Source organism: Macrobrachium rosenbergii, chromosome 18 (assembly GCF_040412425.1).
Source record: "Macrobrachium rosenbergii isolate ZJJX-2024 chromosome 18, ASM4041242v1, whole genome shotgun sequence".
NCBI lineage: Eukaryota > Metazoa > Arthropoda > Malacostraca > Decapoda > Palaemonidae > Macrobrachium > Macrobrachium rosenbergii.
In genome coordinates, this window is record NC_089758.1 from 6,462,756 (window position 1) to 6,475,119 (window position 12,364).

Consider the following 12,364-nt stretch of genomic DNA (forward strand, 5'->3'; position numbering starts at 1 on the left):
TCCTATGCCAGAGTCAAAAGTCACAACTGACAGTCAAAACTAAAGAAAAAACTACCTTCAGATATGAAGATGCTCCTATACACCAATGTGTACCTTCACACTCTCCAAACTATAGGGGAGAAAGAAAGATTACTCTCGTATTTGGTTCAGGAGAAAATCTTCCTTCCGCAACTATAAGACTAAGGGCTTTTGCAATTCTCATACAAAATTTTGACATTCGCAAATAATGAGAGCCAAAAACTGAGTTACAGCTCCATTTGAGCTACACTCACAACCTTTTCTAGCGAAAGCTTTTAAGTTTATTAAAACACACACTTACAGCACAAGCGTTGTGAGCTTTACTGTAAAAATTGGGAAAACATCAGGGTTCAGTTTTTCCTGCACTGACTTAATTAAGCAATGTAGAAAAAGGACATAAAGTGTTTGGTCTTGTAACACCACAAAGTAAACCCTTAACTCCTCCTCTTCAGGGCTTATGTTTTTCCACATACATCTTAATAACTCAAACTGGACATAGCATCGTTTTCATTGCCTACTAGGTATTTATATTAGGCACCGTCACAAATCTTGGAAGGGCTTTTGCTTTGACATTGTTTTTAGCCTTAAACAATGGAAGAAAAGAGACAGAATTCCCCTTGAACAGTGCCTATATAAACAAGAAATGGCTTGATACCCACTAATATGCTTCGCTATTGCAAGACCTAAAATAAGTGTCTCCAAAGTTCTTAAAGGATGTTAATCCAATGGCTCAAACTGAGGTAATGTCAAAATCTTGAGGACTACGTCAAAATTCCATCCTAAAGATTGGAAGATCTCTTGAAATCTAAATAATGAGAGATATTTAAATTTTCAGGTTTGCATGTCACAGAACTGAAGATGAGAAATATCCTTCAAATGCTGTAAAAAAGTGCCTAAGACACTAGACCTTAATCAGGTTATCTCACGAGGTAAGAGTGCTGGATATCCCTCAGGGCACGCACCAACATTGCTAAACTGACCACTGTTGTTCCAATCTAACAGCAGAGGACTTTCTAGACTTAAAGACTGATTCCCTAGCCACATTCAAAAATCCTCTAACTCATAAGAGATGGTTGAGTCTCCACGCGGTAAGATGAAGCACATGGAGGTTTGGATGAAACCTTCTCAAATTAGACTGTCTAAGAAGAACTTTCCTGAGTGGCAGAAGATGTGGAATGTATACTGCCAGAAGTAGCAGATTGGAAAACCAAAGGGCCCACCAAGGAGCTATCAACATTACCCTTGAGGTCTACAACACCTCAACTTGAGTACTTTCCTCAAGACAGCAAATGTATGAAAAACAAAGATCACATTTAACTACCCTTGAAGACAACATCAACTGCCCATGCCTGAGGATCCTGGCATGGAGAGCTGTAAACTGGGAGTTCTGGGTTTTGGGCAGTCACGAACAGATCAATGTTCGGGGCTCCCCAAAGGTTCCACAACTTCTGACAGACTTGATGAAGAGACCATTCTCAAAGAAAATTTGCCCTTTCCTGCTGAGTTGGTCTGTGATGAGAGTGTTTCTCCCTGGGATGAATATGGTAGAAGAATATTCCTGAATTCTATCCAAAGAGAAGTTTCTCTATTAGCCTGAACAAATCTCTAGATTTTTTGCTCCCTTGCCACCTTATGTAAGAGACAGTTGAATTATTGTAGTAGGCTGCGGTCGTATTGATTCTGACTGGATGTTCCACTTGCTTAGGATCCTTCCAAACAGCCATAGCTCTAGGGTGTGTGAATTTTTCTCTCCTCTGCATTCCAACCCGAGACATTTTGGTGTTCCCCATAAAGGCTCCCCAACCTGACCCTGACACATCTGAGGACAATGTGAGGTCTGGGCTTCTGAGGTCTAGAGGCAAACCCATCAGCAGTTTTGACCAATCTCCCCACCAATGAAGAGAAGCCAAAAGATGTGAACGAACTACCACTGGATTTTAGTCCAGAGGACGAGACCTGTCCTAAGAGTTCTTGAGGTAAAATGGAACTAGTCTCATTCTTAAATGGGACATGTGACCCAAAAAAGACAGCAACTACTTGGCTGGAGGCATTATTAAAATGGAAATTCTCTCAGCAGTGACAGAAAACTGTCTATTTGTCTCTGTCAGAAAAGCAAGAGTTGATCTTCATCCCTAAATACACAATTAAATGGGTCAGAAGAAACAAAGACTTATCAACATAGAGCAGAATGTCCAGCACCAAGGCCAGACCCATAAAACAATTCTTTGCCCTCAAGACTGCCTCAAAAGAGTTGGCAAGAACTAACCAGTAGTCCAATTACTGTACAGGAGAACTGATTCCTAGCAGATGATTTCAGCCTGGCAATGGTGCCAAAATAGGCAATGCTCAAACCAAAACAAGAGCTAGGATTAGAAGACCTTCCCCTCAAAGACAAAGCATTGATACTTCCTTGAATGATCATAGATTGGGATGTGAAAGTGCATTCCTGCATACTGGCAAAAATCACCCATTCGCCCTTACAGATGGCTACCAGGAACTAACTGGATGGTTCCATTGTAAAGGTTGTCAGATGAATGAACTAGTTGATACTGGAAATGTCCAATACTGGTCTTCAACCATCCAAGGCCTTGGGAACATGAAAAATGTTAAAACCCCAATACTTAGTCTAAAACTGGCTTGATCACCTCCTTGCATAACAACTGTCTGATCTCCTGTATAATTTGGAACTTCTCTGCATGATGAAGTAGGCAAGGAAGGATGTCGGGACACTGAATGAGGTGGAAGTGCAACAATAGGTACATTGTATCCTTCCCTGAGTCGTAGCAAGCAGGTTCTACTGACGGAGTGGACACTCAGTCCACAGGTGTGCACCGACCTGTGGAAGCTGTGGGGAAAGCCGTTGATAGACCTGTTTGCAACATCGAGGAACCATCGTCTTCCCCTGTACTGTTCCCCTGCTCCGGATCCGCAGGCATGGGCGACGGATGCCATGCTGCAGGACTGGTCGGATCTCCACCTTTACGCCTTCCCTCCCTTCAGCATGGTGAGGGATGTATTGAAAAAGTTCAACACACACAGCAACGGGTCGATGACCCTGGTCGCTCCCTTTTGGCCGCACAAGGAGTGGTTTCCAGATCTCCCAAGTCTACTGACGGATTTCCCAAGGCTACTACCTCAGAGGAGAAATCTTCTCTCTTCTCAAATAGCTGCTGCACTTTCACAGATTCCATCTATTGTTATCCAATCACTCTGACAGGCTTCAGAGCTTGTCAGGGAGCTTGTCAGAGCGAAAGGATTTTGAAGGAAGACTGCAGAGACTATTGCTAAGTGTAGGCGACGATCTTCTGCTTCAGTCTACCAAGCCAAGTGGACAGTCTTTTGGAAGTGGTGCCAGGAGTGAAATATCTCCTCTTCTCAGACATCTGTAGCCCAGATCGCAGATTTTCTGTTATATCTTAGAACCTCGGAAGGATAGCAACATCTACCATCAAGGGTTACAGAGTGATGCTAAGTTCCGTATTCAAACATAGAGGAGAGGACCTGTCTTCAAATCAAGACATCAGCAATTTAATAAAGTATTTTTAGTACTAGTAAGCAAGCAAAACATTCGGAAGTCGCTTGGAACTTGGACGTTGTCCGTAAATGGCTGTCAGGACCACTGTTTGAACCTTTGGAGTCATCCTCACTTAGGAATCTAACAAAGACAACCTTATTCTTGATGGTCTTAGCTACAGCTAGGAGAGCTAGTGAGCTGCATGCCATGGATAAAAGGGAAGCTTTTCTCAAGGCAACGCTGTATACTCGCTGATTTTGGGCTTCTTGGCTAAGAATGAGGACCTGACTAACCCTTGGCCACGTTCCTTTTCAATCAAGAGCCTGTCTGAAATACTCGGTCCATCCGATCAAGAGAAAGTCCTTTGTCCTGTAAGAGCCTTACGAGTATACCTAGAGAGAACGACCCCAGCCGTCCATTGTCCAAGAATGCATTAACATTCTTTTTAAGATCTGATTTCGGAAGCACATTCCAGGGTTCAGGACGATTTACTACCGTTATGTAAAGTAAAAGTGCATGAAATAAGAGCGGTGTCTACGTCCATGGCATTCAGACGTAATCTGTCTCTCTTCAATCGTGCAATCAACATATTGGAGGTGCAAGTCAGTGTTTGCCATGTTCTACCTATGGGTTATCAAAAGGGTATACAAAAAATGCAGTACTTTAGGTCTGTTCTTCGCAGCTGGCATAGTATTGGGGGAGGAAGATAGGAGGAACTCTTTCCTTTTCCTCTATCTACTCTCCTTGAATAAGGATAGTTGCACTTCTTGGGAAGTCTGGTGAGCACTGAGTTGTGAGGGTCACCAATCCGTGATTTTAAGGTTTAGATTGAATTTTTGTGGTGGCGTAGGTTATATTTTATCTGGTTTTTGTTTTCTGTTGTACTGTGCCCAGGGCAAGGGCATATACTATACACATATTATTTGTGTCCTTTTTGGGTTGTAAGCTTTGGCAACCTGCGATAACCTCCTATGTTGCAAAGCACCCACTCAAGTAGAGGTGACCCTTGGCTCTACTGCCATGCCGCTATAGGTAGAGAGTAGCTTCAACCAGAGGCAGTACCCGTCTGCCGTTGCTCCCTTACCAGGTAAGGCTACAACAAGCATTTCAAAATGCTAGCTAATTTTCTATTCCAAATTCTTCTCCATATCAGAGTTTTTTTGGGGTAGTGTATGTTCATTCATCCCACCTCCACTCAATGTGAGATTCAGCTACCATATATTTTTGTGTATAAGACGACCTTTAGATAAGACGAGGTAAAAAATTCTGACAAATTTTCGAGAATTTATCTCATATCTGTAGTATAAGACCATCTGTGTATAGGCTAGCATTTGCAACAACAGGTATCTTATGAAATATTGGTTATGTAAAGATGATATTACAAATGCTGTTTCACTTACTGTATCCTTACAAATTCAAAATACCTTATATACTCACATATCATGCGACTGAAGACATAATTTTGAAGCTAATTTTAAGGGGGTTGCATCATTCATGAAATATAAAATCGGCAATAACAGCGCTTATCAGCACTGATAACTGAGGATTGGCGCCGATAAGCGAAGATCGGTGCATACCGGCGCAGAAAATCCAGTTATCATTGTCACTAGACAAGCGCCGTAAAAATAGATCACCAATAACCGAGGCTGCCGATAACCGTGGACTGCCTGTACTTACCTTGAAATCCTGATCTTACCCTTATATATAAACCTGCAGGTCTGCATACAAAAACTGACATAATATTTATCACAAATTACTTTTATTATTATTGTTATTAAGTAGTTTAACCAAACCAATGAGTCAAAACAAATGAATCTATGGCTTGCTTGTAATAATAAGCAGTAAGTTTAAAATTTTACATTGTAAATTACAGTTCAAAAAACCTATAACTGACTGAATTTTGGACTGTTAGGACTGACCCGCATTCTCTGCATACAGGGACTAGGTCATGTAGGTTATTTACTATATATTCGTTGGTCAAACAAGTATGACTAATTCACAGATGGGTTAGAATTTACTTCAATATGGCGTACTTTGTGGAATAATAGAATACCATGATCAAAAGAAAGGGTTTCATCTGTTTTGAATTATTATATGCATCATGTGCATAATATCATAAAATTTACTATTTTAAGAAATTTTAAACAGTTTTAGACAGGTATTACTATTTTCGATTAAGAAATATGTACTGTAGAGCTTTGGTTACTTTACAATTACTAAAATTATCTAACAATTCTCTTCTTACACATCACAATGAATGAATACAACTCCAATCTGGAATCATTCCGCTTAATTTTCAATTTCAAATACTGTACTACTTAGAACACTGTGCATTGAATAAAAAATACCTTGTCAGGGAGAGTAGAAAGAGCAACATGAAGCTGGCGGCACTTGTCGTGTAACTCTTGCATTAGAGCAGGACCTTCAGTTTCTAGGATATCAATAACCTGTAATGTTCAAATCAGTTGAAAGGTCATATACCAGCTAGTAACAGAGGTCATACCTAGCCAAATTCATAAGGTGACAAGATGATATACTGTACATCAATGTAATTCAAGTGAGGGATTTCTTTCTGATCTTGCTCACATCTTTGGGGTTTTTGTTCTCGTCTTATTCATACCCTTCATATTTAACACAATATTTTTCTTTCGATTCTAGTGAATTTAAAAAAATACAAGTACACAAATAAATTTTGTATGGTCAAATTACTTCAGCATAATATAAATAGCAGTTTTTTTTTTAATTACATTTACAACACTAAAAATACATTACACAATATCTCAAGAAAACTTATGACCATCAAAAATCATCTTCCAATCCAAAGACCCAATTCAGACAACCAAAAAGGCTGAGGGTTTCCCCGAGATCAAAATTAGGTAGCAGTAATGAGTTAAGTAAATTACAATAACAGACATTAATATTATGATAAGTTAATTTTGGATATTGTAATTTAATCGATAACCCTTGTCTTAGCAAGGAACAGATAACCCTTGTCTTAGCAAGGAACAAAAATATTATTCAATGAATTATTTATGATATTTTGTATCCTTTGTAATAGCCAGGGATTTTGTATCTTTTGTGATAATCAGTGACTCATGACAGCTGCAACTTACCTTAACAACACTAGCGGCTAACATTGGAGGTAATGATGCAGAAAAGCAGTAGCCAAGTCCAGAGAGACGCTGATGATCAATAACAAACTTGGTTCCAACACAAAATCCCCCTGTACTGGCTGCAGTTGTTTCCAAAGTGGCCATTATCATATCAACCTCCTTCATCTAGGTAAAAAAATGTTACAAACATGTAAATGCTTAATTTATATTATTTTTTAAATACCTACCTTTATTATATAGCTTTTACTTCCATGCCAGTAGGAGTTCGTCAGATTGCAAAAGAAAAAAGAGAACCCCAGTTTTTTATGAATATCCATTTTCTATCCATTATCTTCCATCCCTACCAGGGGACTGATAGGTACAAACAGTCAATCTACTTCTGTCCACTTCTGAATGTGAGGAGTTTGGGATGGCAAATTGTATAATGGAAAGGCAAGTATTTAAAAAAAAATAATAAAATCACAGTTTTTAAAAGTAAATTGTATTTTTCCTAACTATACAAACCTGAAGTCCTTTACGACGGGTCCGGCTTACGACGTTCCGAGGTTATGATGCTTTTCAAATATATTCATCAGAAATTATTTCCTGGTTTATGACGCATGTTCTGGGGTTACAATGCTGATCCGACGGAAGAAATATGGCTCCAAAACGGCAGAATAATCAAAATTTGGAGGTTTTTTTTATGAAAAATTCAATAAAAATACATATTAAATCATTTTATATGCACCAAAAGCATTAAAAGTAAGGTTTTCTTTCGATTTTTGACAATTTTTTACAATTTTTCGGTGTACGATGCGGCGTAGGAACAGAACCCCCATTGTAAACTGGGGACTGCTTGTATATATATATATATATATATATATATATATATATTACTAAAAGGAACAGATGGTATTTAATGGAGTTTTTATTCAAAAGTTACAAGCCTTGGACAAACAGTCCACATGTAAATCCGTACTTGATAATGTGGACTGGTAAACTTGGAATAAAAACTCCATTAAATCCATTTGGACTGCTACTAATGCACAGAACAATTGTGTATGTGATAAAGTTAATATATATATATATATATATATATATATATATATATATATATATATATATATATATGACTAAAAAACAGCAGAATGGTCTAAATTTGGAGAGTTTTTAGGAAAAACTCATTAAAATGCAGGTTATGTCATTTTCAAGACATCCAAAGGATACCCAAAGGATTTTAGTAAGGTTTTCTTAAGATTTTTTACAATTATTTCGGGTTACACCGATTCTCGGCTTATGACGTGGCGTGGGAATGGAACCCCCATCATAAATTGGGGACTGCCTTTATATGTATATATATATATATATATATATATATATATATATATATATATATATATATATATATATATATATATATATATATATATATATATATAGTAAAGGTAATCCCTTGATTATCTGACTTTACATTACCCAAAGTGTGACATTATCCAGACACAACTAGCCCCAGGACCATAGATATACAAATTTTGATAAAACTTGAAAAAAGTGCTCTCAATGGTTAACAACACTGTATGGGTCTAGGGAAATGTTGATAACATCACTTACGCTCTTAAACAGGGTGAGAAAGGGTTTGGAGGGGAATGTGGGAGAACAGGAAAAGTTTCTAGTATAAATACTATAAAAGACTACAGAAAACCTCAGAGGATAGCTTACTGGAATGTTGAAGTAGTCTGTGATTCCTCGGCAATTTTCTCCAAGAGTGCCAAACGTGATAGATTCATCAATGAATAAGCGTATTTTATACTTTTGCCGTAACTTCACCAACTCCGGTAGAGGACACATCTTCCCAGTGTTCATGTAAATACTCTCTACAACCATGAATTTGCGTGTTGCATTGGCCTTTTTGGGATCCTGGAAGTGAAGAAAAGACAATAGCACAATTAATGAAATAATATACAGACACCACCCTACTTATTAAGATTCAACTTACAAATATTCAGAGATACAAACGGGATTGCAAATTAAAATTGTGTTCAGAGCACTCCCCTTTGCCACCTGTAAGTTTCAAATTTTGTTTTGTGCACCTATTCTGTACTGTACATACAGTACTGTATGTGCAGTGTATTGTGTTTCAGGATGAAAAAATGTACAGTACTGTATTGATTTTATATCATCCTGTATTTAAATAGGCATGAAGAATACGGCAACTAACAAACAATTCAACATAAAAATGACTGCCTGGAACGTAACTCGTTTGTAAGTAGGGTAGTGTCTGTAAAATAATGAGTCTATATATTCTCCACTCTGGAGATGGACTCCTCAAAACCTATCTTAGAAATACTGCCTTTATTAAATATCTTGATAAGTGTTTTATTAAAAAAAAAAATTGAATGCAGCTTTTACTCTCATTTTTAATTTTTTTTTAATCATCTACTTTTACTATTTTATCGCATTTACCCAAACTATTCTCCTCTTTTAACCTTTGGGCATTATATACACCATGCATAAAGGAAAACTATTGATTCCATGTTTCCTTGTTTACCAGTTAATTAAGCATTATGGTACTACTGTACTGTGACCTCTCTGTACACAAAATGTATCTCATACGTTCAGAATTATTAATACTTAAACATTTAAACTACTGTATTCAACTTCTTCTCTTTGGACATGAAAAAATTATCATGTCCAAATCTGAACTAACCTTTTTATCTAAAATAACCTGCTCCTTTAACAGTTCTTCCAAATGTTCCACATCATTGTGTCGGAAAAATACAATACGGCTACGACTAGCTTGCAGACCTCTCTGTATGGGGAAGCTGACCATCTCATCTCTGTAGAGGAAAGGGAAATGCATGAACTGTTTTCCCATTACATAAAGGGTGGAAAATTACTTGTCAATAATTATATTTTGAATATTTTGAATAAAGGTCAAAATCTGCTACAAATACTCACGCATAAATAATATCCCCACTTTTAGAGTAAGCAGGAATGGCAGATGCTATTGTTGAAAACCCATATGAATAGAGAACGGCCATCTCACAATTAAAGAAAGCTGCAAGCCTGTCTTCTAATTCCAAGTGAACTTCTGCAGAGGAAGAGGGATTCTTCATGAAGACAGTTACTGAACAGTCCCAAATATTTTAAACAAATCTATAGCTTAGAAGTCTTAACTCTCTTGTGATTATAGATACATAATGTAACTTATCTGGCAAAAAAATAACTTATTCAATTTTAAAACTTGAACTGAATAAACTGAAAGTGAAGATACTGATAAAATTTATTTAAGGGATTAATGTCCAACAATTGTCATTAGATGCTTGCTGGTTCTGGAAACATGTACTACCATTTATTACCAAATGGAAAGTTTCTGGCTAAAATACTATATGGACAAATCATTACTCAATCATGATGAGATATCAATTGGTTTCAACACCAAATTACTGCAACCCCATACATGTTATAACTACTTACGGGTTGTACCATAAAAACCTCGAGGTCCACAGGATCCAACACCATACTTGTGAAGACATTGCAGAGCAGCTTCTTCAACCTCTGGTCGCTCACCCAAGTTCAAATAACTGTGAGTTCCAAGATTTAGCACCTTCTCACCAGTTCCCAAATCAATATAACGCCCAACCTGAAAATAGTAATATATCAAGGTCCACCAAAATAACATACTGAATTCTGTAAACAATCTCAGTGTTTCACAGCATATAATGATTTCTCGGTGTTTCACAGCATATAATGATTTCTCGGTGTTTCACAGCCACTTGCTACGAGATCAATGAAGTATCATAAACAATCAATTGTTAATAATGAGTTATTACAAGTCTTTAACAGCCAAGGTCGGAGCGAGATGAGATGGTCCTCAGAGGGCACATCTCTATCAGATGACTCTTGTAAGGGCAGTGTAGAGCACAGGACAGGAACCCTAAATGAGAGTCACAAGCCACCCAGGGAACAGTTCCCTGGGACAGCAAGACTGAATAAGCTTCTCATCCGTAGCTAAATCTTGACTGAGGAGAAGAAGGCTACTTCAGATAGAAGACTAGGTTGCAAGGGCCTATGTTCTTCACAAATGAAAGGGAAAGAAGCAATCCTCAGTAGAGAAGACGAGAAGTCCAGATTTGAAGAGTGACTCTGACCCGAGAAGGAGTTCCACGATGACACCCACCAGCGAAGACGGCTCCAGTCCCTGGGAGTGTTGCAGAGCACTCCAAGAGATATCCAGCTATAGCCGCTGCCGCTCCACGAGAAAGCCTATGCTTGCAAGGGAAGTTAGGTCTCCCAGTCCCGAATACACCGGGATGTACTGCCCGAAGAACCGCTTCTCATGTAGCTGCTACAGGAGGTTGGGTCAAGCAGAACTCTTCTCGATGCCTCGGCTATCAGTCGGGCGAGAGGCAAACTCTTCCGGCATTGTCTGTAACTCAGGGTGAGCAATGCTTGAGAACCCCTAGCAAAACAGACAAGTAAAGAGGGAAAAATGTAGATATCAAGTTTCCCAGAAAGACAGCATGCCTCACCATAGCAGCCCCTGGGTCTGGTATGGAGTGAGAAAAAAACTACCGACTTGTACAGGGAGGCAACAGAAAGATGGTAGGGATTTCTCAGTCGAGCAATCTCTTTGTGAATCTTCGAGTGAGCAGCACATTCCATCCCGATCACACAAACCTGAGGCCAAGCTCGCCTGCCAATACATCCCCACCAGGGATGCATTTGGCTAATTGAGATGTCGAGTGTGCTATAGAACACTTGAGTACCTGCAAATGTCGACAGATGAAACAGGAGGAAAAAATGATTCCCTCTTGTTTGTCAACAAATGCCACTACTGTGGTTTGTTGTTCAGCGAACCAGTGAGTGTCGCAAAACTCATCCTGAATTCTCAGAAGGCTGCCTTGAGCCCAGGATGGTGGTAAGAAGGTACTAATCGTCTCGGTCACACACCTTCAAGACAAAGTCTTACAGGTGTGCGCCTCTTCCTAAATTGGTGAATCCGTAAGTAGACACACGATGTGAGGGGAATATGCAAGCATATTTGAAGGTTCCTTCAATCAAGCATTAGCCTAACTCTGCAGTGCATGATGTCTGAAAGCAAATTGGAATGTTTACATCTGGGCAGGCGGTACTCCCGCCTCCCGGACAGTAGTTAACTGCCTAACCACATTGTTCGAAAGTTCAACGGCCGTTTCCAGCTTCGCTGAAAGTAATTCCTACTGTAAAGGACCGATGGTTTGTATATTGTGTCAGAACTACGTACTTCACTTACAGAATCCATTTATGAAGAATAACCCCACCCCTTGACAGGAACCACTGAAGAAGACCAATCATCCTGATGTTTGTAACTGTTTTTACTGTAGGTATGTTGCCATTTTTTTTCCTTCTCTGATTTACTAAACCGTACTTCATTACAAGTTTTGTTGACTCTAAGATTATCACACAAATTATAACAGTACACAAGTGAATATTGTATCACTATTGACATTTATCTCTAATCACCATAAAAATCTTTAAAATCCAAATTTCATACGTAAGCAACGCAGGTTATGTTCTCCTCCCCAGCCTGTCAAGTCAAGTCTCTCTCTCATCCCTCTCTCTCTGTGTTGAGACTTCAATCTCTCTCTCTCTCTCTCTCAGTTCTCTCTCTCTCTCTCTCTCTCTCTCTCTCTCTCTCTCTCTCTCTCTCTCTCTCTCTCTCTCTCTCTCTCTCTCTCTCTCTCAATGAAATATGAAT

General features: G+C 38.7%; 2 protein-coding genes across 7 annotated transcripts in view; one reads left to right on the forward strand and one right to left on the reverse strand.

The window, feature by feature from the left end:
* The window catches only part of IFT43 (intraflagellar transport 43), a 184,481-nt gene that overhangs the window by 69,134 nt on the left and 102,983 nt on the right, over nt 1-12,364 (forward strand). The gene's annotated exons all lie outside the window — the stretch shown is intronic.
* Nucleotides 1-12,364, reverse strand: part of Spt-I (serine palmitoyltransferase subunit I) — a 38,998-nt gene that overhangs the window by 8,648 nt on the left and 17,986 nt on the right. For both annotated transcript variants that reach the window (XM_067120208.1, XM_067120209.1), the window contains exons 4-9: nt 10,102-10,267; nt 9,583-9,715; nt 9,332-9,461; nt 8,344-8,541; nt 6,646-6,810; nt 5,881-5,979 (exon numbers count right to left, since the gene is read on the reverse strand). In XM_067120208.1, coding sequence (XP_066976309.1) covers nt 5,881-5,979; nt 6,646-6,810; nt 8,344-8,541; nt 9,332-9,461; nt 9,583-9,715; nt 10,102-10,267 — 891 coding nt within the window. The remainder of the gene's footprint in view (nt 1-5,880; nt 5,980-6,645; nt 6,811-8,343; nt 8,542-9,331; nt 9,462-9,582; nt 9,716-10,101; nt 10,268-12,364) is intronic.